The sequence below is a fragment of the Myiozetetes cayanensis genome, unplaced genomic scaffold (genome assembly GCF_022539395.1).
Source record: "Myiozetetes cayanensis isolate MyiCay16 unplaced genomic scaffold, myiCay2020 scf5-8, whole genome shotgun sequence".
NCBI lineage: Eukaryota > Metazoa > Chordata > Aves > Passeriformes > Tyrannidae > Myiozetetes > Myiozetetes cayanensis.
This window is the reverse complement of record NW_026087742.1, coordinates 32315425-32342996: the sequence shown is the minus strand read 5'-3', so window position 1 is coordinate 32342996 and position 27572 is coordinate 32315425. Positions and strand designations below refer to the sequence as shown.

General features: G+C 38.9%; 1 protein-coding gene across 1 annotated transcript in view; it reads right to left on the bottom strand.

The window, feature by feature from the left end:
- Positions 1-27572, bottom strand: part of SYTL2 (synaptotagmin like 2) — a 53432-nt gene that overhangs the window by 18048 nt on the left and 7812 nt on the right. The window contains exons 2-8 of the mRNA XM_050332272.1: positions 21177-21598; positions 12191-12339; positions 9690-9828; positions 3395-3467; positions 2727-2826; positions 785-1666; positions 25-96 (exon numbers count right to left, since the gene is read on the bottom strand). Coding sequence (XP_050188229.1) covers positions 25-96; positions 785-1666; positions 2727-2826; positions 3395-3467; positions 9690-9828; positions 12191-12339; positions 21177-21277 — 1516 coding nt within the window. The 5' untranslated portion in view covers positions 21278-21598. The remainder of the gene's footprint in view (positions 1-24; positions 97-784; positions 1667-2726; positions 2827-3394; positions 3468-9689; positions 9829-12190; positions 12340-21176; positions 21599-27572) is intronic.

Genomic DNA, 27572 nt, shown 5'->3' with positions numbered 1-27572 from the left:
TCTCCTCAACAAGATCAGGCTTACCTTGTTGAAGACTTGTAGAATTGCTATTTGACACCTCACGTGCTTCTGTCTTAGCAAAAAGTTGATGTTCATCTACAATATAAACAAACTTATCAGAGTTATGAATCTAAAAACATTTGATCTATTTAGAAAATTCTCAGAACTTATTTTTTAACTGTTAATGAAGACAAGATTTCTCTGCCCTTGTGTTTTTGAAAACAACCATACTATGGACAATAGAGGGGAAAAAAACTCCTGCAGTGATATATCCTACTGGAATCATTGTTTTTGAGGGTGTGAGCAGATAAAATGACTTAATCCCATTCTAGAGGAAATGCCTACATTGAACTGGTGCTGGGCATCACACACACAACTCAGCATATTTGTGTTTAGTCCTATGAGCAAATCCCCAAATCACAACAGGGTTACTCCCAAGGACAACTGACAGCAATACACTAAAATTTTCAGTTCCTGTGCAGACAGATCTACCAAGCCTTATAAGAGGAATTTCATCCAAACGTCATCACTTCATCATTCACAATAAAGGTGCCTATAAAGGCTCTGATGACATTACCAATAGAAGAACCTCTAAAACAATATTGACTATGTTGCAGCATAAAAATACAAAAAAGTGATCTAGGATTTAATTCTGCGGTACGTAGCACATTCCTGCTACTTCTGTTTCCGAGCTGTTAATTGTTAGGTATAAGTGACCCAAAGGGTAATGAACACATGCTATATTGCTATTACATTCCATTCTTCACTAGCATTAGTCTCTTACCAGTAAAGTTTTTGTGTGACTTCGATTCATGGCTCAAGATCTGGTTGAATTTGTTTTCACGTGCCTCATCAATGCTCAGTTCATTATTGCTATTTGGCAGCATATTACTGGAAGTCTTCTGTGGAATTTCAAGCTTCTTAGGAGAAACTGTCTTTGTCTGCAAGCTTTCATTAACCAGGAAGACTGACCTATTAGTGTCACAAGGGCCGGATGCAGATGTATCTTTTTGTAAACCATCTATTGTTTTCATTTGTAAAGCTGATGAATAGGTTCCTGAAGGCTTCACAGCAGAACTTTGCTTATCCCCAAATGAATCTGATCCAATAGCATGATTTCCACTAATCTTTTTTTGGTCAGATTCTAACAAATCAAGCTCTCCTCTTTCTTTACCATGGTGGGGCTGTGGGCTTTGCAGAAGCCTTCCTTTGTTTGTGCTCGATGAAAACCTCACTTGTTTTAGTTTTTCCATTGAAATTTGTGTGCCATCTTCTGCTTCGTCCACAAGAGAGTTCTTCTCAGAATCTCCTTCAAAAATAGTTGCAGTAGAAAGACCATTCTTCTTCTGAACATCTAACATCTGACTAACACGAACTTCTGAGTCAGTGGAACTTGAACTTGAGCTGCGCTTTAGAATGCCCCTGGGAGGTGTACCAGTGCCATTAATCCTCTCAGTCTGTTTGGTTGGTTTTGGAACAAAGTCTTCTCTTTGTGATACAGAATCTGCTGCTTTGTGAATTAATTTTCTAGCTTTTGGGACAGGACGTTTAATTAATCCCTTCTGTGATTCATCAGTAAGTTCTACAGAAGGCTTCTTATGTTTCTCTGTTTCATCATTTTGTAAGTTTGATTTAGGTGGGCTCTCTTCTGAGACTGAGAAAATTTCTGTAAGACATACATAAAGAAGAAATTATGAGTTTATACAACATTTGCCTGCATAAAAAGAAAAATATGACAGTGTAGATCTAGGATGAAGTAATTATAATGGTTTATTAAAAGCAAGTGCAATAAAAACACAGGCAGAATTTTAATATACATACATGTTAAATCCATTTTTCATTTTGATTTGTATGTAATAGCAACTTTTAACAAATTAAAATCCTGCAGTTATTTCTTATTCTAGAAATTCTAACTATTTGATGATACCAAAGACAGAGAGCACCCCAAATTTATCATCAGCAGTATTCCTGCAAGGCACAAAGTTTGCAGGAAAGAGCAGCTTTTGAATACGCATACACCTCTTCAAGGTCAGAACATAAACAACAATCTACAAAGATGGAAACAGACTATTTCTACTGTCATATGGAACCAGGTAAAGTGCAGAAATAATCTCCTGGTAGGGAGATGAAGGGCTTTTTATTACTACTGTGCAAGTCTTCCTTTTTCCTGTTTGCAAGCTTCACAACAAAGACAGGAGAGTAATTTCCACATATAATTCTAAATTAGAACTTCAAATGACTGTATTGTGATAAATCATCACTCATCAACTTGCTTGCAGACAATACTGCTGGAAAGGGAGGATTTGAAAATAAACAGGACTAAGAAAATGAATTAAAAACAAAGATCAAAGAGAGCTAGGCTGCTTCTGTTGAGCTAATAGCAATGAGTGGAAGGTCATAAAGGCGGCTATGCCAAAATCAAAGAAACATTGCTGTCCTCTTAACAGCAGTTCTGAAGAAACAGCCCTCTGAGATGCAGTTCTTAGTACTGACTGGAACTGTGAATAAAAGAAAGGAAGCAAAACACATTTATTCATGTAAACAGCCATTTCCTGAGTATATTCACATGTTTTAGATGAGGTTTGAAATAACTACTTGAAATTATCAACTAGTTTAAGGCAAAACAGGTTTTGATACCTTTCAAAAAAAGCAATAAAAGTAAAAATGATTTCCACATTCACATTTCCACAGAAATTCACAGTCATATGCTAAATAAGTGTATTTACCCTTCTCTGATAGCTGAGGTACAATGGCTGGTCTGTTTTCTGATTCCCCACTGTTCACATCATCACCTGATGCAATGGAATTAAACGGGTTTCTCCTTTGCTAAAAACAGAACGAACACCATAATTGTAGTCATATTGTTGTATAAGTGCAGCCTTCACAAAACAAACACAGGTACAGTGATTTCCTCTGCCTCACTCACCTGTCAGCAAAGAGTCTGAAAGCATACCTCTTGAATTGAATACATGACAAAACCCTAAACAATATGAATCAGGAACTGTCAGAAATGACAGTGATAGCTTCATCTAGTTCTTTCTGGAGTCACCAACAACAGAGATAAGTTACCACTCAAAGACACTTGAAAATGCCACATTATTGCAAGTTAAATAATTTTATCTCTAGTTCTGTGATCCTGGAACACAGCAGGACAATCCCTTTCAGCAGTTGAAGAGGCTGGAAACAGGATCAAGAACACCAGTTACAGATGTAGCAGCACTTTAGTGCTGAACTTTTAGTGGCTTTCATTATCTCCCTCCAAAACAAAACAAAAGACTCATTTTTTCAAACTTATAATCTTTCTTCCTAAAATCTTTAATTATCTTTACCACTGAAGTAAATAACCACACAAAATGTAGAAGATAACTTCTGGTATATTCAATATCAGTCATACCTTCACTGATGCCACTGCTGCCTTCCTAGGCCTTTCCTCTGGGTTGTCTAACACAGAGGTTATGGCTTTAGAACTGCAAAGGAAAAGTGTATAACAATTTCAGCAAACAGACAGTACTTTATGCCTTTTTGAAAAAGTAAAACAAAGATTCATTTACACATACTCAAACACAACTTCTTGGCACCTGAAGTTTTCTATTTAGCCTGTTGTCATCAGATTTAGAAACTTCTCCTTCCCCTAGCAAAGGGGATATTCTTGCTGCTTTGTTTCCTTGCAAAACTTTCTTTTCTTGTTAGAGAATTCAATCCAACTTCTACACGGCATGATAGAAATCACGTTTTTTGATATGTTTTAGATGTTTGAGCAAGATTTATGTAAATATATCTACTCTTCAAACAATAACACTGTTGCCATCTCTATCCTTGTCCTACATTTGTCCTTCTAGGACTGAAATCAAAGAGGAGGAAAGTGCCAAAATGTGAGTTGAAAAAGTTTTACAAAGTGTCCAGATGAGAAAAAACTGAGGAATCCCAACACCACTATAGCAAAGATATAACATGGCACAGATGACAACACATCCACTCAGCTTATAAGATATTCTTTCAATTAAGATCTATAAAATCTATAGTTCAATAGCATAAGTGAAGTTATTACTTGTAATAGTAAGTATAGTCCAGATATGACAAAATTAAAACAATTAGAAGAGATATTATATCAAGAATTATTTCATCTATTTGCAGAATGATAAAAGGTTTTTTTACAATCAGATTTTTACAATTTGAGTTTATCTAAACATTTCAAATATCAAAAAGCATTTGGTTTTCAAACATGAAAGTTAGATGTGGATTTAAATATGGTCTTCATAAAACAAGCACATTCAGCATCTTAATTTTATGTAGAAAATGTTGACATTAACCAACATACATATGATTCTGGGGATGGGGAACCATATGAGGCAGGAAAAATTTGTATACTCCAGACAGGAAATATGACCTCAGACTGGGAAGGAAAGCAACTCCTATGGGTTTTCCAATGCAGATGTATGAAGAGATTCCAAAAATGAATATTTCTTTGGTCAATTATCTTTGTTATGGCTGAAAAGACTTTCAGGTGGGGAGTAGCAGAGCCACAAGATATCTCAGGACAAGAATCATCATCCAGCTCTCATCAGGTTCCAGATTCTCCTCCTTGCATGAACAAAGATCTCTCCAGTCAAGTAACTGGTAACAGTGCCCTCTCGAGGGGAGAACAACTTTCCCATCTTCTCCAGGGTGTAGTACAGTTAACCTCTAAGTTTAGGGGGCAGGGGGGAAACCCTCTGGCAGTCACCCTTGAAAGGCTAGTGGCCTCTGGACTGCTAAGTGTGTTTAAGAAGTGACAGTACTTCCATTTTACAAAAGGAAAGCTGTCATTATGGGGAAGATAATATGACAGTATTGAGCAGTGTGAACACAAGGCTAGCAAAAAAATACCAGTTATAATCAGAACTATGAACTTCTATATCTCTTCCTTGTTCTTTTGGTTCAGTACTACCTTTAAGAAATATACCACCATGCATAGAGATAGAGACTTAAGGTATGAGCTGATCTTGTAATGGGTGAAATGAATTATCATCTTGGGTGATCAATAAACTCCTCTTACTTTTCAACAGTAACTGCTGCAGCCTCTGATATGCACACACCAGATTACTAACAGATTACTATTGTTCTTTTTATTCTTTGCTGATCCTAAATAAAAAATAAAAAATCTAGTCCTTAAAGAACTGTTACAACTCGTAATTCCTTTTTAAAAATATCATTCCACATTACTGTTTTAACCTTAGTTTTAAATACTTTTTCTTTAAAGTCTGAAAATAGATATATATTTATAAAGAAACTACAGAAACTGGAGTTTGTGTTCTTGTTTTATAAAGCACTTGAGCTTATGTTTTTGTTTTTAGGAGCACCTGTGTACTCCTGCACTTTGTGTCTGGTCTGCATTGTCTACTACCAAACACAACAAACATGATCTTAATTTTTAAGGTCTAGGTTGTGAATACTTCAACCCTTCACTCATTTTTAACAAGGAAAACACTATTATGCACCCCAGGCTGCAAGAAATCAGTAAGACGTTCTTCAGTGCAGTTTTTTCCAGGTGAGGAGGTAACTCTTGTTTCATTGAACACCTACAGTCCCACAATCTTTAATGCAATACTACTTCATAAAACTTACCTTAAAATAACTAGAGAGTTGTTAACTTGGTGTTACATACTGAAAAAATGACACCCAGGATCCTACAATTAAGTTTCACAACAAAGGGTCTGAAAATGAGTTTAACCACAACTCCATACAGATGAGAAAACTAAACAAACAGTTCCAAGATACGCAGCATTTACAAGGCTAATCTAAGAGTACATGAAGGCAAACTGATAAATACACCTAGACTAAAAAAATCCCACACTTCAGTTCAGCAAAACAAAGCACCAAGAACCACAATGAAGGCCCAAACCCCACACAGATTGGAGAGCAACCAAGAGGCATCAAGGCAAAGGTAGGAGCAAAGCTGGAGAAAGGGGTTGCAGATTTGCAGGCGCTGTAAATACATGGATTTTAAAAATTAGGTATTTTGTGCAAGTTTTCACTTTGCAGAATTCTAGGACCCACAGCTGTTACCTGTTCAGCGTAGGCTAAGAATGCTTTCTAGATTAGGGAAGAAAACAACATCCAAATCTTAATTTTAAAGATAACCCCCCTATTTTGAGATTCAGCATATAGACAGATGGTATCACTGAACAGAGGCAATATTGACAGTGTGAGTCACCCTTTGAAAATTCATTCTGTTCGAGGTTACACCTCCAAAGACACTTCACATACCTGACCTGTAAAGGCTCTGGCATGCAAGAAAATTATCACAGTGATATAACACTCAAGAAAGAAATAACTCATAGCTTCATTATGGAATTCAGGTATTTGGGATGTGGGGATAAAAATAACTACGCTGATTTTAAGAATATATTTGTGGTCTGATTTCTGTTCCACCTTATATGGCAGCACCCTAATTCAACAGCAGTAGAGCTGGCCCCAGGGATGGATTTTATCCTTAAAAATTTACAGACAGGTCTACCAGAACTGAACTTTCTTTGTACTCAGAAAGAACTTTTTAAGTTTGAGAACAGGATCCAGAACAAAAGTAGTCTGAGTAATTTGTTATCATATAACTTCTGGCCCCAATCCTCAGATTAGAAGTTGTGCAGTTTAATGCAAAGCCTGAAAGCCAGTCCTGGCCCAAAACATACTCTTAAAGGAAAAAGGGAAGAAAAGGAAAAAAAACCCAAACCATAAAACCCCAAATTCCTGCAACCTTATCCTTAAAGTAGCACTTCAAAATGTTTTAAAAGTCCAAATGCTTGAACCACGGGTAGGATTTGGACACCAGAAGCTGTGAACTCCCTTTGTGCAATCCCAAGCTCCAGAATGATACTACGTTTCATCCTCTTAGTTCTAGCTGTGTTAAGACTATTGCATTGCAAGAGGAAGAGCCAGTTAATTCCCTGTGGCTCCACTATCTTTACAGCCAAATTACATGTTTGTAGATTTTTCCTTTCCACTCCAGCTGCTGAGGTTATTGTTTTTCCACTTTTGTGTCTCCCCTTAATTCCTGCTGCCATTAGAGACAGACCCACAGCCATGCCGGACCAGTTTCTTTCAAAGTCCAGTATCAAGAGAACAGAAAGGAAGAGTATTTTAAAAATGTATGGTACTTCCTGCAATTTCTCACATGCAATGTCGTGTAGACTAACCTCAGTCATAGTGAATTAAGGTCACACTGAAATCACAAGCAATGAATTGCATCATCCTGCCACATTCACTTGCTTCAGCTTTTGACATTTTAGAAGCAAATGATCCAAGGCATCTAATCAAGTATTTATGCAAAGTAAATGTAAGAAAGCATCCGGCCTGCATATGATAGACCACTTCCAAGGTCTACTTCCAATTGCCTCATAAATCACCGGACTGTGTGAACTTGCTGTAGAGAGAAGATCTTCAGCCACTGGTGAAAGAACAAGTACACACGAACAAGGCATGCAGGCTGATTGACGTCTGGTACAATTTGGAGCAAAAGGCAGGAGAGAGCCCCGGACAACAATTATCAAGCTTTCCACGGCTGTGACCTGAAAAAAGTCATCAAATCACCTCAAGCTGAAGACCTCTCTCAAGTTAGTCATATTTCAAAAAATTGTCAACATATTCTTAAACTTTGTTATGTATTTTTGAAGAGGTTGCCCTGGCAATTTATGAAATCTATTACACCTTATCAATCACACAGAATCTGTGGAGAGTTGTAATGACAAGTTTAGCATTATAAGGGTTTACTTCTTTTAAAGTATCATCATCTCTTCCTGATGTGCAAGATGACGTGCAAAATATTCTAAAATATATATTAAACAGAAGAATGTCTTGTGCTGTAAATAAAGAAATAACTTAATAGTTATCTCCTGAAGGCAAAAGCCACGCTACATTTAGTGGCAACTAATTGTCAGCGTTATCAGTCAGCTTGGGTTGAGAGGGAAAACAGAGTTCTCTCTTGTGATAAGCAACCTTTATCATCCTTACTGTACAGCTTCGTTTTTTGGGATGTCTATAACAAAGCAGTTTATTTGACCTTTTTCAGCACAACGTGGTCAAGACAAACCTCTCTGAGTTCACTGAAAGTGATAAAGGATAAGAAAGACCAGTAGCACAAGCCAGAGTTGTTAAGACTTGCACCAACCTTTGGTGCAATTCACTGCAAATGTGCATGCCCAGTTTGCAGACCATGGAAGTGAAAGACTCAATTGCTACTAGGTACTGTACAAATGCACAGTAGGAGACAAGCCTTACTGCAAAGATAAAACAGGTGAAGTACAGAGAAGGACTTAGACAAGAAAGTGAAAGGTTACAGAGCTGATCAATGGCACAGCCCCAAGTAAAATAGTCAAGCTAAGAAGTAACTCTGGCTCTAATCTCACTCTGTTCTCTGAAAGCACAAACAATAGTTATCTGGGTTACACCCTGGTTCTTGTTTCCTCAATGGTGTTGAGGAATCTGGCCACATAAAGACATTTAACTTCTACCTGCTGTCACCCTAGCTCTTTCAGCACTTTCCTTCTCAAATGCAGGCTTTTTGAACGTTTTTCACACCGTCAATGAATACCTTTACAATACCTAAACATAGCTACTTTAAAGTCTGAGACAGACAAGAAATGTCTCAGAAATCAACTCAGGTTATTTCAAAACAAAGTAAAGCAGTTTGGGATGTTTACAGGCTTGAAATAAAGTGATTTAATGTAAAATCATTCCTAGTTCAGAAACTACTTATCATCTAGCCCTCTTTACAACTATAGTAATTCAGGCATATCCAAGCTATCTTATCTCATATGGAGAAGCTCTGAAAGGAAGCTTCTCCATTCCAGAAAGACATTTACTTTTCTTGGTAGAATCTGACTCATTTTCTGCAAATATCTAAATATTCTAGCTCTTTCCACTGAAATATGTTTGGTCCTCTTAAGAAGTCTCAGAGGTCTTAAACTATGTACCCCAAAATCTGGAAAATTCTAAACAACATTTTTTTAGTCTCTGATTTTCACGTGATATGAAGTGTTCAAAGCATGTGTGGATGTGGCACTTGGGGACTTGGTTTAGTGGTGGAGTTGACAGTGCTGGTTAATGGTTGGACTTGATGATCTTACAGTTCTTTTCTAACCTAAATAATGCTATGATCCAAATTTAAAATTCAGGCTGAATCGATAGTCTTGCCTCATTAAGTGACTGAATGAAGAGATGCAGAAGTTATTGCTCCCCCATTACTAACTAATCCTGGCCTCACTTCAAGGAACCAAACTAAACTGTGACATGACAACATATGTGGTCACAGCACTAAGCCTGACAGACTTCAAGAAATGTTTGTACAATGCTCTCAGGCACATGGTGTGACCCTTGGGGATGGTCCTGTGCAAGGCCAGGAGTTGGACTGGATGATCCTCATGGGTTCCTTCAACTCAGCGTATTCTGTGATTCCGTGGGACCATTCTATACTCCATTCACAACTTTTTCTGAGAAAAGGTAAGCTGAAGATTGTTCTGCATTTGAACATAGAACAATTAACAATGCATGACTATGTGCCTTTCACATGCAGAGATTTCTTGGACAGTTCTCAGGGAACATTTGATGACCTTTGAAATAAGAGATAAGTACAATATTTTGGGTGGAACTTACAGCTCATGAGTTTCACTAGTCCAGATATATACACGCTAAGAGCAATTAAACAGACAGCTTACCTTGAACTAGTTTTCAGTTGTTGATGTTCTTCTTGATGTTCCACAATGCCGTGTAAATCTGGTGGCACAAAGACTTCTTTATTAACATTGCTCACCCAGCTGGTCTTTCCTTTGCTCATTTTGTTCTGACTCACTTCAGCTAAAATGTGAAACAAGAATATGGTTGTCTCCCATATGTTCATACAGGATTTCTTAAGAAGGAAGTACAAGTATCTGCATTTAGTCCTACAGCTATTTCTAATAATAATAATAATAATGTCCAGTCTTCGTGAGCGAAGATCCAGGGAAGGTCTTTACACCTTCCAGCCTGCGCATTGGATTTTTTAGGTGAGACACAGTGTGCGCGGAACTGAGCCCACCCTTTAATCCTAAGGTTCATCTGCCGGGGCCAAGCGAGCTTGGACGGTGGCAGCGAGGTCCTCAGGATGTAGATGGATTGCCTTTAAGGGTTAACGAGCTCCATCTGCCCGGGGAGTGGCCCTGACCGGGAATCGAACCGGGCGTCGGTGGTGACAGCACCGCGCCCTTAACCACTAGACCACCAGGGGCTCCCTCAGCTATTTCTAAAGTCTGCTATATTTGAATTGTTTTCAGAAGCAGATCTTGTGCCTTCTGAAGAATATTTTTTTTAATGCCACTAGAATACTCAAATACTGTTCTGAATACTTCACTCTACTACTCCAGATATATCTGGTTTAGACCTTAAAGTGATCCTAAATGGAGGAGTTTTCTACAACAGTTCTGGAAAAGAATGATCCCATAGTTCTTGCAGCTAGATAGACATAAAAAATTTGGCCTCAGTGTCCTGAGGAAACAAAAATGATTAAACCATAGAAAACTGAAAATATGCTGAAGTACAGTTAGTCAAGTCAATTATTCCCCTCCTACAGCAGTAAACTGGAAGTTGGTCATAACTCATTGAAGCAGGAGGTTAATCCTTTATGGACAGAATTATCACAAGAAGTTAAAAAGTTAAGTATAAACAAACCAACCAAACAAAAAGCCCCACCTCATTCAGTAAATGCAAATAGATTTGCATTTCTTTTGAGGGTGGGACAGAATCCTATTATGATAGCCTCTTTCAGAGTAAAAACATTACATTATTTCCTCTACTGCTTTTTGCACTTCTCCAGCAGTTTTGAAGAGAAGAACTTCTTAGTATGCAAAAATAAGCAAGATTTTTATTCTCACTTTCGCCATCTGTAAATGCAAGCAAAAGTATCTTGCCATCTCATGAGTCATGTAAACCAAGCAATTGCACATAGTTCCTAATGTACCAATACTGTTTTTTGTTCAAGTAATAAGATTGGGATTAATTAACCTACCTTTAAGATATTATGGATATAAGTAGTTTCCCTTAAGGTACAAGTTACTGTCAAATTCAGCTAGAATTTTACAACTAATTTTCATGATCTTCAAGTCCAAAACCAGCCAAAATCACAAATATATCACACTAACCCCCTGATGATTTTTTTTTTTTTACATTCTTTTCTGTTTCAGGCCTTCTCGTGTTAACTTAAAAACTCAAAGCACTAACTTCAAATTGACTAAACTGATATTATTCAAACTCCTCTCTGAAAACAAGGCTAACTTGTAGTTATAAAACCTATAGAAAGCAGCAAGCTATAGTCCAGCCACATTATTGAATTATCTTACTTGCTTTACTAGTATGTAGCAAAATCCCTCATGTAGCATGAACTTATAAAACCAAATAATACAAATATCAGTACAATCTGGTATGAATAATGTAAGCCTTGTCCTTCCAAATCAAAAGGATTTCGTAGAACTAGAGGACATTAGGAGGGGATAGAGGTCAATTTCTCTCAGGAAAAAAACCAACACACTTTTTGTACAAAGAATGATAAAATAGATCAGGACTCTTTAGATTAAAAAGTCAGATGCTAAGAGATTTATAATGGAGGTCTATAAAATCCTGTACACTATACTGTACATATTTTGGAGAATATAGATTGACTCTTCACTCTCTCTCCCAGGGATGAAGTTCATGGTGACCAGGGCACTCACCATGATGGGGGCCTGCTGAGTGCATTTAAAGTTCATGTGGACATAGGATGCCAGTTCTAGCTGCCAGAGTTTCCAGCACATATATTGCAGTTAATTATAAGCACTATCTCTAGCTTGGGGTGCCAACCATTAAAGACCATTGAGACCTCAAAGGTCTCAAACTAAGCACCCAGGATCTTGCAAATCCATGTTAAAGAGCAACTTCCTCAATCTCTGGTTTCTTGCATGTTCCTAAGTAGCTCACAAGGCCTCAGAAATGGAAATGAGAATGAGCCTGGAAGCGCAGAGAGCTTTTAATATACAGCATTTGGGAAGAGGAAAGCTTACACTGTATATTACATGGAAAGCCTCTTTTTTGCATCACTTTCTGCTTGTAGAGATACCAATATTCTTGTATTTCACAGGTAAGTGTTGGAGGTTAGCTGAGTAAGAACCAGAACCAATTTTCCAAAACAAAATACAAGCCAAATGCTTACCAGTAGTGGCAGGCCTCCGGCGCATGGAAGCTCTAATAATGTCTGCTCCGTGTATCTTGTCTCTGTGCCTCTTTGACTTTGCTTCATAAAACCACTGCCCGCTCATATTCTTTAGCTGAACATCATCTTTGATTTTTTCTGGTAAATGCCTGAGGAGGAGAAAAATGGGTAAATTAGATAGACACAGACAATGTGCTTACCAATGTGAACAGAATAAAAGTCAAAGTTGGTTGGTTGTTAGTTTGTTTTGGAGAGCTGGGTTGTGGTTTGTTTGTTGAATTTTTTAAATGCTGACTCAGCATGCTACTTCCATCTTTTTATATGTTACTTTCCTTATTTATTTATGAAGGATGACAATGATCTGGACAGGGGAGAGCCTCAGCCTTGTTACTTCAACCAATGCTCTACGGGTAACTCTTTAAATATAAAAAGCTTAACTATTATAAACACTCAAGTAGAGACAGCTCTGGAGAAGCCTCCAATGACTGCAGATCTTGGTTTCCTATCTTCAAAGGCCAGGCTTCCAAGATAAAAATTGAGATAAGCTAGCAGAACAACAGAAGTAGTCTGTACCAAAATTAAGAGCTTGGCTACTTTGGGGCTCAGAAGGTGCCTCTTCAGACTTTTCATGTTGCACTGCTTTTAAACACGCACTCCAAATGTGGTCTGGAAGCATGATGCCATTTTTTCCATAAGTTACACAAATCCTTGTATGAATTCAATGAGTTACAAAGGAAGACCTCATCCCATGGAAGTAACAACAAAATAAGTTTCTGCCATTTATTAATCTGCATATATCCATCATGTGAATTGCAGCCATTTTAAATACTGGGAGACAAAGTTTTGATAATTGGATTTCAGGATTCAGGGTCATCCTGCTTCTATGAAGCACACTTGAACAGAATAAGGAGTTGCTGTGTACACTTTGAAAGCTTGTTTTCTTTCCTTGTTAGGCATACAACATATTAGGCATATGCCTGTACATGGCCTGGAGACTAACCTGCAGACTGGGAAAGTTACTACACAGATTTAGAGAGCACTTAAACAAAAAAGGTCAAGTCAAGCTTATCTTCTCACTTCATTTGTGCCCTTTCCTTAAGCAAAACAAGCTAATAACAGAGCCCAAGGGAGAAATCAAAACAACTCCAATTACTGAGGTTTTCAGGCTAAAAAGAGTCCCCATTGCTGTGGGACAGTACTATCTTCCACAGGTCTGGTGGACAACCATGAATGGTTTGTGTTGGAAGTGACCCTTAAAGATCGTCTAGCCCAATCCCAGAGGTTCATGACAGTTTTACACGTCTCAGGAGTTTAGGAAACAGAACTTCTAGTGCAACCAAGTAACTATGTTGACAATCCTTCTATTATAGGTTGCAGATTTCACTGTCAAATACAGACAAACATTCACAGCAGAGAAACAACACTGAGCCAGTCCCTTACACTAAGACAGACCATCCTTACCTGTCACTCAACTTCTCCATCTTTGTATGACCAGAAATAAAAAGCCTAATTTGAATGCATCAACTATATTTGAATTTGAACTTAAATTTGTTTTTGAAAGTGCTGTCAAAAGTTAGTCCCCCCAGGCGTGTAAATAACTTCTGTCTCAAATCACCTACATACACTTGAAGCTACCAGGAGTTGAGGTCACCACTGGCAATTTTAATGCCAGGATTTAACAGTCCATAGAATTACTGGACTATTTAAAATTTGTCCCTCCCTCTTATAACTCTGTGCTTCTTAAAGAGCCAAAATACGCACTTCTCTTATGCTGCAAGTCTTTTAAGTTGGAGCAGGAACACAGCAGTAGCTTTCCTGTCCTCAAGCAAATAAATTACTCAGGTATGAACCAACTCCTCATTGCTCAGTCGGTTTGTGAATACAGCCAGCAGGAATACTGGAAATATGGAAGGCAAGAAATTTTTACACAGATGACTGCATCTCCCTTTCACCTTCTTTTCTACTTGTTATTTGTCTTCTCAGAACAGATGTCCCTTAGGGCTAGGGACTGGCTTTTCAGCTATTTGTACAGCCTGCAGGGTAGCAGAGCTCTGACCACAGCTAGTGCCTCAGAGCAGTATGACAACATATGCCAAGGGAGGTTCTCTAGTGGGAAGGTACTGAGTCACAGGGCAAGTATTCGATGTCCTCACTCTGTTTGATTCAACCCTTTCACCCCAGACTCTGCTCACCCCTTTCCCCTTTGTATTCAGCCACTGAAACTAGGGTGTGGTAGGAGACCTTTCCAAGTCAGCTCAGACCAGACCAAGCTCAGCTCCTCTGCAGAAGGGGGCAGGATCACAGGCCTCTCAGCTGTCTCCATCTACCTACCTGCTTGTTGCACTCTCAGATCTGTGACTGACTAATATAACACAAGCAGACAGAGACAGAGGCATGGATTTGTCATAGCTCTAGACTCACTAAATGTCACCCATGGCCCCTGCAGCTGTCATTTTGCCTAGAAGTGAATGTCAAGCACTTTGCTCCCACCACTGCTTGCTGCCTATGAAAGTCAGTATACCTTAACTCAAGCAGCTCAGTAGACCTTCTAAACTTTGGGAGATAACAGTGCTTGCTAGCAGAGGTATAGATGTGCTCTCAATTTACATAGCACTTCCTTTCCAAATGTCCTTCTGCCTGATGGGGCTTGTATGGTAGGAACAGACAGATGTTCACAGATGCTGACTTCCAAAAAACTTTTGCCTTCTCTTCTCACCTTGAAGTTAGCTTGGCTTACTCATCTCTTCAAAATAAGTATTTAGCCTCTCTGTCCCATCTTTTGAGGAACTAAGAGCAACATCAGTATTGAAGCTCTTCTCAGGCATTCCCCAGCCACAAACAAAGAAACAGATTTCCATTATCAGAAAGACAATTAGTTCTAGGTCTTAACAGCGAAAAAAGCTCTTAAGCCATCTGTGTTCATCAATGTATTGTAGTCTTGTAACACCAGCAGCTGTTTCTGCGACAAATGGGAATTTTTACAGTGTTAGTTGAACTCAAGCTTTACTACAAGTAGGCCTTAGCAGTAACATCAAAGTGCTTGCACTGTGTGGGCCTGTTTCACTGTTAGGAATTCGATTTAGATTGTGGTTTACCTTGAAAGGAATTGTGCAGAAATCAACTGCAGCCATGGTTTTCCACAGCTTCCATGCCTCCCAGCACACCAGAAGAGGATTAGAAGCCAACAGTTGATTCTATACCAGCTTCCCAATTAACAGAAAGGTTAACCAAGTTGACATTACATTTTTCTCTTGGTGTTCAAAGAACTACTAAGCATCCAGATTAAGATTCAGATTGCATGTTTAGTTGCCAAGTTTGCAATTAGGAGAAAATGCAGTAACAGCTTTACATATGATGTGAGTATGCATTCAGTGGTCTGTTAAAACACCAGTTAGCCTCTGCTGCAGTTTTCAGAGTTAAACAGCCTCCAGTTATAATGAAGCTAGTGCCCATTTCTCCTATAGGAACATAAAATTCAAGAAAGTAAATGTACATAGTTAGAAGGAATTCACTCCAAAAGGCTCCTTTAAAATAAGACTGAGTTCCCTAGTACTTAATATGCTTTTTCCACTGTGCCAAGGTGAAACCTGTTTTATGGCAAGATGGCAAATTCTTCACCCCCCCTAGGACATTAAGTGCATGCCGAATTACATTGAATGGGCATACAAAGCAACTGCCCAGCACTCTGCAGGCAAACAGAAAAATCTATGCATGGATTAATTGGATTGTTTCTCTCCACCTCCAGAACATCTGATAATGGACTAAATCACATGGTATCACTGTAAGGCAGGAAATCTGCTCTGATATAATCAGTGCCTGCCAACCTTCCTATCACCAAACCCAGAACAATTGTGCAGCTACAGCTCCTCAGTTCCTTCCCCTGTAATCGCCTTATTCATTGTCCGTGTTACAAGGCACCTCAGAATTTGCAAGATGTGACAACTGACATCCTAATACCTTATTTTATGGTGTTATCCCTCAACTGACAGCTTAAGTTGAGCTTTTCAGACAGGAGAACCTGTGTGGTGCCAGCACGTTCTGGGAATCCTTGTGATGAATGAAGAAGCATTTAGGTCAGGATCTGTGTTTGGCTCAAAGAGACAGATTCATTATTGTCTCACACACCCTATTCTGAACATATGGAAAAAGCACCCCAGTGCCCAATGGCAAAACAAAGGCTTTAAAAAGCATGATACCACTATGCCTTATTTAAAAATTAACTTCCAAACCCTCTCTTCTGCAAATAAAATACCAAATGAGTGGACGAGTTGAAAGGAGAGAGAATTTTGAGGAATTTAATCTCCATTCTATTTGCTGCAAATATAAAACCAAAATTACAACAAAGGATTTATATTTTTGGTCACTTTCTGAACACAGACAAGACAAACTTATCAAAAACCATCGATGAAGGAACAATTGTCCTGAGATAATACATCTTTGGTATTTGAGCCTGCCTGCACAGCAACACAGGACCTGAATGAAGGGTGGAGAGGTTGCTAGAAACTATGTGCATTCACTAGCAGATACTGCTAAAACAGTGTTCCCAGTACTTTTTAGGCTTCAAAAGTAGGTATATAAAGCATAAAACCAGCTCCATCACATGAGACACACAAGCAAATGTAAGTGAGCAGGAGAGCCTGTGTCATAGCTTTCTTCACACTACCAGAAATGGCATCTCCAAGAAATTTTTGCTGTGATAAAGAAAAGGTTGTATTTTATCATTTCAAATCAAGACTAATTTGATCTGAAAACAAATATTTGGCACTTAATAATACAACACAGTGCCAGGTACAAATGTGATAGATCTTAAACAACACAGTTTTTGTACTGTAGGGAAATTCATGCTTACTGATGGAGCACTCAATTTAGAGGTTAAAACGCATTATTATTATCCACTTTTTGCCTTAAGCACACTCTTCTACCATACAAAATAAGCTCCATCTACCTGCTTCACTAGCAGTCCCAAAAAAGCATCATCTAGTCAAATAATCTATCTGCTACTGGTAGACAAATTATCAATCAACACTGTGAATAAAAGATATCAGCCCATTTCACAGTATAGTCCAATGCCATATCTATTACCAAGACCAGTAAGGTCTCTTCCTTAACCCCAGTTATCTCATCAGATTAAGATAAAAACAGTCCTGCTTTTCTTTACTGGCAATTTACAAGGTGAGCTGACACCAACCTCCCCACCAAAAGCACCGTCATTCTTATGTTAGCTGGCTTCCTTAAAAAAGATAAATAATGACATGTACATTCTGCAAGAGAATGAAATTGTTCTATTTCCTCAACAGTCACTGTATTTTGAGAATCACATTTGGTGCTAAGCAAGGTCCATAGGGGAATTCATCAAGAAGACATGAACTTATCCTTTTCTGCCCAGACAGGTGCACCTTACAGTTCAAAAGAGAAATGTTGATACATCTAACAGAAAAGTATTTTATGAAGATTTTTAAGAATGTATTCTGGTGACAGTCATTTTCATACTTTAGTGTAAGTCTGGTTAACCCTAATGTCACCCTGATACCTTAAATATATCCCATCACACAAAAAAGCACCTTCCTTCTAACAGAGTACAATATAAGGAATACTGTCTTGAAAAGTAATTGAAGAGGATATCTATCAAAGCTGACAAGAACCTAAGAATAATTTACAGTAGAGTTTCAACAGCCACCCACTCCCAGCAGAATCAGACCCCTGAAGCTTCCTCTTTTTTTGCAATGCCACACCAATGTATGTATCAAAGGGGTTTGGCACACAGCAGTCACCACCCACTCACCCACCACACAAACAATCCCACATCAGAATTTCCCCTATCATTAACCTCCTCCAGCTTACACAGGGAGCAAACAATCCCAAGCACAGCCCACAGGAGCACTGCCAGGAGGTTCTGCAGGGAAGGGCTGACAGCCACAGCAGAGATCTCTGTCACAGAGGCAACCACAACAGCCTTGTGCTTCAGACATGCTGGTGCCAGGGGCCAGCCACTCCACCACAGAAGTCACCCAACCACACTCCACAACTTCACAGACAGATATATTTCTGTTCACGTTACTGTCTCCAGAAAGGGCTCAAAATTATGTTAATTCTGAAGCACACATCTGTAAAAGTAGTCCTTAGGGGCTATGCTGGAGGTACTGCCAGGAAATTCAGTCATGTACTTAGCCCACTCACTTGTTCAATGCTGGAGCAGGGCATATCAGAGATTCCTGGACAGGAATGAGGACAACAACAACAACAAAATAAATAAGTTGGTAATATGCTGAAAAACAGCTTCTAGTCTTGACAAGCTGTCACTTGACTCTCCCATTTTATGCCTTTTCCCCCCTCCCCAGCAACACTGACATTCAGTGACTGGCAGCAGCTCCTGGGGCAATGAAGCAAAGAGAGGCATCTTCCTTCACTAGGAATAAAAAAAGGATGCAATGTTTTTGCTTTCGTTGCATCACACCTGCTTGTCATCTGAGACTTCTTCATCACCTTTTTGCCAGTGAGAAGAAAATACCGATATCCCCTCTCCTTTGGAACAAGCCTCAGCAGAGGTGAAAGAGGAAGCAGGCGTGCTGTTCCCAAAGCAGTGTTCTTCTAAACCTATAATCTTGATTCAGCCCAGCACAAGAGGAGCTGCAGAATGAGGCAAACACCTATTACAGTATTCAACAAACCAAGAATTAAAGCAGACTGCCTTAAGGAGGCTGCAGACCAGCCTAATCAGTGCAGTTTTACTACAGATTAGCAATACTGGGAACTGTTAGCAGGGGAGTGACTCTATCAGGTGACTTGTAAAATTCCACTAGGAAGTTGCTCAAAGAGGATTTTGTCATGTTACCAGTTTGTCCATGATCCAGGAACATGGCACAGATTAGGAGAATACCCTTCAAACCTCAGAAATTCTTCTAGAGGGAAAAAAAAAATCACATTGAAAGACTTCCATTATATACACATACAAACAACACTTTGTCAGTGTGTGATGTTTGAATGATGACAGTTGATTCCAGCTCTTGGAATCTTCCAGGTGTGCCAGGTTCCTGAATCCAAACTAAAATATCACATCTCTTTGGCTGGAGATATAATTCAAGTAGTGTTTTAATATATAAGATATAAAAAGCAAGCTCCATGTTCCACAACTGAGCAGAAAAATCCATTTCATATATAAGCTTCCAGTATCTCAGAAATTACAATATTCAGAAACCAGAAGAGGCATTTTATTGAAGAAACAAACGTGCTGATTATAGGCTGCTACAACCTGCAGTCTCTTGCATTTTCCACCACACCCTCTTGAACTAGAATTACAAATGGCAAAAGTGAAGCTACACGAACAAAAATACTTGTTGACAGTCCTTTCAGGCCACTACTGAGAGTGGTTTTTTTGAATTTCTGTTCCAAGAAAAGTTCCTTTCCCCAAATGCTGTTTTCAAATTCACATCTACAATTACTTTGCCTGAACACTTTCACTGTCTGGCACTGATGTAACATTCCAAGACTAAACCCAGTGTTTTTCTACTTACAGTAAATAAAATGCCAGTTTTGTTAGAGGAAAGTCGGTTTACTGTTTTTTAAAGCAGAAGACAAAACTATGTGGTGAAAACACCTCCTCAGGTTGCATTAAGATGGGGGGGAGGGCAAGGGTAAATATTGCCTGTAATGATTTTTCCTTCGGCCTTCAGTAAAGCAAATGCCTTGAGTGGAAAAGCTTTTTTAATCCAAAGAAGTTATTTACCCTTTATTGCTCTTACACTAAAAGAAGCAAGAAGAATAACTCTACAAAATGCTGACCACATGCTGATAAAACAACTTCAAGGCTGCACAAGCATACACAGCAAAATGAATACTGCTCTTAGGGCAAGTGGTAGGCTGCTGTTTCCTTTGCAGGGTATAGGGTATGCCTGCACAGAGGCCATTTGTCAAAAAAACCTTTCTCACCAGAAGAGAAGCAGAGATGCATCATGGTTGGAATAATTTCAAATCATTTAAATTGGAAATAGAGGACTTAATGAAGAACATCACAAAGAGAAGGAATCTTAAACAAGACTACCGAATCAGTGAGAGAAAATCCTACTTTCACTGAGACCTGAAAACATTTATTTGTGTTATAGCACTTTGAGTTTTCAGCACCTCAGGCTCCCTTTTTCATTATATGTCCACTTATTATTTTGTGTACCTTGTAATAGATAATTTCCCTCACACTGAAAAAAAGAAAAAAAAGAGCTGACTACTAAAATCCTCCCTCTTGAGTAGGCAGCTATCAGCTGAAGCAACTATTCAGCTGCTATTTATGCCTGTGTAGATAACTTTCACAGTACATGGGCAATGCTGCTCTCCTTGTATGCATTTCTAGTCATAGCAGTTACCCTAATAGTAGCTCCTGGAAAATCTCCCAGTACATAAAACACTCCAGAATAAAAACACATTGCTCTATCTGTGACATCACAGAGAAAATGAGCAGGATTTTTATGCAAGGACTTCTCTTGGCAGTAGGGCATAATGTTCATACCTCTTCTGGACTGCAGCTCCAATATATTGCACCTCAAGTATTTGAGGTATAACTTCAGCGTTCAGACATATTGCTGACTGCAACCATGCTTTTTGTTTATTTGGGGTGCTAGTGCTCATTTTGAATCAACTCCCTCTGCTTATCATGCATTAGTTCATTTTGCAGTGGTTTTGACACTTGCAAATTGAATCATCTTCTGAGCAAACCAAGGCAGATGCGTATCCAGACAGATGTATACCAGGTGTTCTTGGCTCCTTAGGGAATTATAAGGGTCTGAAATAATTTTGGTCAGTAGTGAATCATTTGTGTGGTAGAGGCATTTAATCCAGAGACTACGCTAAATCTAGTCCAGAGTAAAAGAATCTCCAAACCACATATACTGCGGAGTACGGGGCCCTTCACAAAAATTGTTCTAATCTACTCATGAGTAATTCAGTATATGAACTATGTGGGTCTTCCCAAAACAACCCAGGGTGCTGGACCTCTTACCTGACTCTCTCTTCTTCAGCTCTTTTAAGTTCTGCATCCCGTTGCAGCACCTTCATTATTGCCTCTTGTTCCTCCTCTGTTAGAAAGCTTAGGTCAATCATCTTGTTATGTGTGTAGGGGCTGGTAAATCCTGCTGAGGATAGTCTTGTAGCCTGCTTTAGAGTTAGAGAAGAAAAGTCTTTTTCAGCAGTCACTGAGAAAGCTGGACCAGGTTACAGTTAGTGTTTTAAAAAGTCCCAAATGTTGCTTTCTTGCAGTACAGTATGTGTGTGCTTCCCTAGAAGAGAGACTTCTGGGAAAGTGTTGCATTCCTGCTTGCCATAATAATGATGTCTTCTCAGCTGGTCCTCTCAGCTCTGTTTCCTGAAGTAACAGTTCACTGACTCAGCATATCCAGTGTTTGAGAACAAACAAAACATCCCCTAAAAAAGAGACAAGGAAGAACAAGTTGTAATATCAGGGATCAAGGAAGTAGATTATGTATGCATTTTTAATTAAAAGAAACAAGTTTTTCAGTGTGATTAAACTACTTTATGAAGTTCAAATGGTCACTTCAAGTCAAACCTGTTTTACAGGCCTCTTGCACAAGGTGGCCATGAAAATATATTCCTTCCCAATACGGCAACTCACACCCTAAAACACAAAATCAAGTGTCCCTCAAATGGTACATTTTAAAATAAGTGCATTTTAAGTTGTTTTGCAGAACAATTTGGAGGTGGGGGAAGGGGGAAAACAAAACAAAATAAGTCAAGAGCATTTATCGCATTCATTTAAAGTAACAAAAAAAGGAAGGCTCCATCACTGTCCCACAGAACATACAAAATAAATGTGAAATAATTTATTTGCAACCATCATGAGTATGTGGAATTACAAGTCATGCAGTAACACGAACATCATTGCTTTGTACAAACCAAACTGCATTTGCAAGCAGTAATTAGAAATACTGTTCTGCCTCTGTTTTATAGGCCCTGGTTTCAGAGGACTATTCACTTACAAGGCAATTCCAATTTGTCAGAGTCAAAGATGTCTTCCTCAAAGAAATTAAGGATGTGGGGTCGGGGAGGGGAGTCAGTTGTGTCTGGTGTAAGGTGTCTTAGTGCCTCAGGATTACAGAACCATGGGTGTAATAAAGCCAGAGAAAAAAGAAATAGTTTGAATTTAATGTAAGTCTCAGAAGCATCCCTAGTGCCAAACCTGGTGAGAGACAGAAGAGAAGCAGATGTAGTTACTGGACAAGTCTCTGCATTAGGCAGCTCAATCACAGTCCTTCAGGGTTGTGGGTGTATTCCTTGGGCCCTTGTGGACTGACACTGTCATCTGGCAGACAGGATGCTGACCTCATATCGAGCACTAAAATCATGCAATGAGTCCTTGCGCTTGCTCCCCTGGGCCACAGATGTCAACCAGGTGATTAAAGCAAGATATTGGCACTGGCAGCACTCAAAGGGAAACCTAATTTCTAAAAATAGCAGCATTTCTTACATATCTGGAAGGCGGCTGCAGCCACATTGATGATTATCCCCACAACAATCCCAACGCCAAACCACTCTATGCATGTGGTCATGTTCAGCTGCCATATTTTTCTCCATGATTCTCATTGTGATTTTGTTCCACGAGGTTGATATTACCTTAGTAACCTTTAGTATCTCTAAGAACCTGCCTTCTATTACTTCATTTACATTTAGAAAATGACAGGTTTATAATTGGACAAAAGTACAAAGTGGACTACCGACAAACATAACAACCCTGAATTTGTTGATTATCCACAACAGTATGAACTCCATCTTATGAACAAGTATGGATATCTGTTTCAACTGTCACGTGGAAACTTTCCACACCAAGCAGCATCTGCAGTGCTAATCCAAAGCTCTGGATGCTGGCGGAATAGCAAGGGCATAGGCAATGAGAGTCACATAAGTTTATGTTGCTGCTGCAAACAATGGACACCTATGAACTAGAATTATCAAAGATTTTTCTTGTAAATTGGGCAAAATTCTTGCCCAAGATCAATCAAGTCTGCAAGAAAGTTGTTGTAGACATCTTATCATGTCTTTATGTTAAAGAAGGCTGAGAGGAGAAGTGTTACACTGTCCAATTATAATAATTTAAAAATCTAAAAGAAACAGTTGATCAGGCTGCAGACTTCATTGATGTCTCTCAGTACACAAATCAATTAAACTAGGGGAAACAGAACTTCGGTTCTCCCAAAATGAACAACAGTTTGCAAGGGCACATCCACAGGGGCTGTGAGACCTCACAGCAAGCTTCACTACTACTAAACTTCTCAGGTACCATCACTCTGTAGAGCACTTTCTTCAACTAAGGTTGCACTCCCACTTTGTTTTCAATCAGAGGCAAGATATCAAGATACCACCTTCCCTGGCAGGCTCCTCTTCACCGCTTTTTCCTGGTAGATGTCACACAACATAGCAAAACACAGCCCTGTGCACTGTGGAACCAGGTTTAACATACTGACTATGTCTCTCTTAACTGAAGCAGATTTTCCTTACAGCTCTTCAGAGGAGAATCCTACATGAACTCTGATTCCCAGCTCTGCTTGCACTCATCCTGTATTCAGATTTACATAGCACCATAGAAGTTGGTTTTGCTTCCACCCCAGATTATGATAAAAAGCTCCCCCAATCCTGAGTAGCGCAGCTGAGACCCCTTAGATTCTTTTGCAAAGCTAAGAACATAATGCTTCATTAAGCCATGTCCAAGTGCCTGAAAAACTGGCCTCTGATCTCACTTGTTAAGCAGACTGAAAAAACTAGCAACAATCAGTTAGGATGTTTTCTCCCCCTTTAATGCGTACCATCCATATAGTACAAATTGTATCACAATTGACTACAATAAAGTCTTTAGTCACTGGAACTATACCAGTCACAAACTGAAACTAGAGTGGCTTTTAATGTCTTCATGAACAAGAAAACCTCTTTCTGTCTGTGATGTACTTAACCAGTCTCATGAGACTGGTTGATACAAGTTACTGCAAGGCTGTCTTTCTGCAAAAGATTATTAGCACTGATTCTAAACACAGATGGTAAAGACTTCTAGCCTAAAGTGTCATAAAATCTAAGGCTAATTTAATAATAAAAAAAAGTCAATGCCTTCCTCCACTTCAAGTCACCCACTACCATCTACCAAACCTTAATTTTTTTTTCTTTTGAAAATCTTTTCTCTGAAAAGCCTCTATGCAAGTCAGGAAGAACTGAGAGGTCTCAACAGTTTGTTTGATATCACTGCAAGTTCAGTGGGAAGTTCTTTGACAGGAAAGTTTTCAGACACAAGTTTCAAATAAGACTGAAAGATCCGTGTCAAACTGATTAAATCACAGAAATCAATAGAAATGCCACATTGACAGATTTCTGAAGAAAGGCTACAGACTAACGTGCTATAGACTAACATTTGTGAGACATAGCATAATTGGCATAATTTTTTTCTTAAGCCTTAAATTCAAGTGAAACCACACAAAAATCTTCCCTTCTCTGAAAAACTTCTAATCCCTGTAATAACGAGGAATCTCAAATTATGTTTTATGTTATTCATGCATGTAAGCTTCTATTTTTGGCAATAAAAGAAACAGAAAGAAGACTCAAAACGTAGTTTTCCCTACACACATTGTTAAGCTGCTCACAGCTTCCAAGTGGTTTAGGCCAGGCACTCATCCAAAAATTTTATCTTGCAAAATTTCTCAAAACCTCTCAGGCAGTTTTCAATTTTTTCAAGTAAGGCTTCACATTTTTCTAGAACAGAAATCATAAGAGAAAGAAAACTTTGTCTACAAACTCATTCATCCTACAGGAAGCTCTGTTTGTCCCCCTCCCTCTCCAGCCCCTTTCTCCCAAATACAAAAGGGGAAGGTTAATTTGAATACTGCATTACGAACACTAAGAGATAATACAGCAACAGATATTATGGTAAGAGGTACCACAATAATAGTTTATATTTTAAAGTTTTTACTCAGTGTATATCTATGGGATGTAATGAGAGAGGCAAGGAAAAGGTTGGAGTAGTTTGCCATGTCTGACATTGAGTTCACCAGTAGGATCAGAAAACAAACAGGAAAACCCCAGAACCAGATGTTCCATTTAAACCAACGAGACTTCCTTTTGCATGCAGAAACTGCATGATATCCCAAATTTATATTGCAAAGCTACTTTTCCAACTGGTCCTCGTACAGTAGACCCAAGTGCTAGAGCTTTGCTCAGGGAATCTGTCTTGCAGCCAATGCCTTCTAACAAGAGGAAGAAGGTGACAGCCAAATCCTATGCTTCTCACTACTTCACACACCTATTTGTGTCAACTCCTTCAGTTGCACAACTACCCTTCAGGCCTGGCTGATCAGCAACTCTCCTGTGTACACCTCTTAACTCTGTAAAGCATTCGGCTACAAGTAACCTACTGGCTCTTAAAAAAAGGAATGTTTGGGTTTATACATTGGAAAGCTACACGTTTGCCTAATTTTATTTCTGCACTGCTACAACATATCAACACTAGCAAAGAGGATGAGTTGGAAGTCCACACATAAGGCAACAGGAAGGTGAGGAAGACAGATTAATGGAATTGTGCAATAGAACAATTTGTGTCTGCAGAGAAACTCATTCTCAGAAGTAATGAAGTTTGGTCTACACCCATGCTCAGGAAATAATAAACCTTTATTTTGAATCAAGGAAGCCGAGAGGAACACTAAGAGCAATCAGAGCTTTGCAGAATTGGCCCCTGCAAACCTGGGAGGTCGCATTAGGCAGTAATGGTACCTCTGACTATGAGCCCTACAAGATTCAGCTTTGCAACAGCAAACAAGTCATCACAGTCTCCTGAAAAAATGTCATTCTCTGGTCTTCTCATTTAAGCAGTGCAGTACATTCACAGGTAACTCAGCACCATCCCAGGTTTAGAGAATATAATTTTTCTGTAAATCCCATTAAGGGAGAACAGCTAATTTGGCTAAATGCCAGTATTGGCACAAGCACAAATGGTCATGAACATATTTGTGCAGAAGATCAGAGGATTATGGATTTCAATTTACACAGTGGAGAAAGAAAAACTATTAACTCTGAAGACAGACTTAAGTCATCATTCAAGGGAGTTTTAAAACACAGTTGCCCACAATGGTGAGGACATGAACTTAAAACAAGGACAAGAAGGCCTGTTGTCATTTTAATTCTTGAAGATGCAGAAAGGAAAAGATCATCCAGTAAGATATGCATATCTGTAGCCAATCCAGCTGCTCTTACAAGAAGTGTTATCAGAGCATTTCCAAAATTGTAGCACTGGAGCGTACACAGCATATCACATTTCCAACAGTCCCAGAGATTAGCTTAGAAAACAGTATTTGCCTACATGTATGTTTAATCAGTGGGAGGTAGAGAAGTTCTTATCTAGCTCTTGAAGTAGAGAGCGTTGGTGGAACAGGGAACTTTGCAGAAGCGAGGGATTTCTATGGTGAGAGTAACTCCAATGTTGCCTTATTAACACATCAGGGCTTCATTTTATTCCAGTAATAAGCCTATGTGTTCTCCTGTTAAGGAAAAGAATCCACTTATCTGCAATTCTAGGACCAGATAACCATTCAAAACAGCCACACTGGGGAAAAATTTAAAAATTATGCCCAAGTTTTGATCACACCTTACCCTTGCTCAAAAGTATCAAAATTATTTTTGTTGCTTTTAACCTGTGAAATAGTTGCAATCTTAAGATACTTTCACTGACAGCCTTACACAATGATGTTCAACCAGCTGAAAGAGGAGGAAATTCAGCTGGAGTAATACAAACAGTTGAGAAAAGTTCTCCTCTTCTTCAGCAACATCTGATTTGCTGGTCCACATGACTCTCCCTGTGATTTCATTTTATCCTTGTTTGGTAAGACGTTAAGACCTTCATCACTTTGAAGACTGTAAGGACAATTTATTCTGAAGAATAAAAGTTAATAATAGAAAGAGGATAAAAGTTAACAACTGGATATTGGAAGAGAAAAGAATAATTTGCTTTGGTTGTGGCCTAATCCCTCTAATCACATATGGCAGCTTGCCATTTCTTTCATAGGGTTTGGATACCAGCAGCACTGCCTAAGAATGTCAGTCTCTATACCTATTATGATATATGATCATTAGGCCAGCGGTATTAAGAGGATGTGGTCTCTGGAGTAAGAGGCTCATAAGTTAAAGAGAAGCCACAGAGAAACACACCTAAATGTTTCTTTTCCCTGTGACCATTGCCAGACTAACTGTAGGTGTCCCGCCATTTATTTCACATTGCCACAAGTATAAGACTACTTAAAAAGAACCAAACTTCAAGAATCTTCAAAATTACAAATTCCACCAAGGTAATATAAATAAGATCAGCATATCTTCAAATCAAGTTATATTTCCTTGTACATCACATCATTAGTAC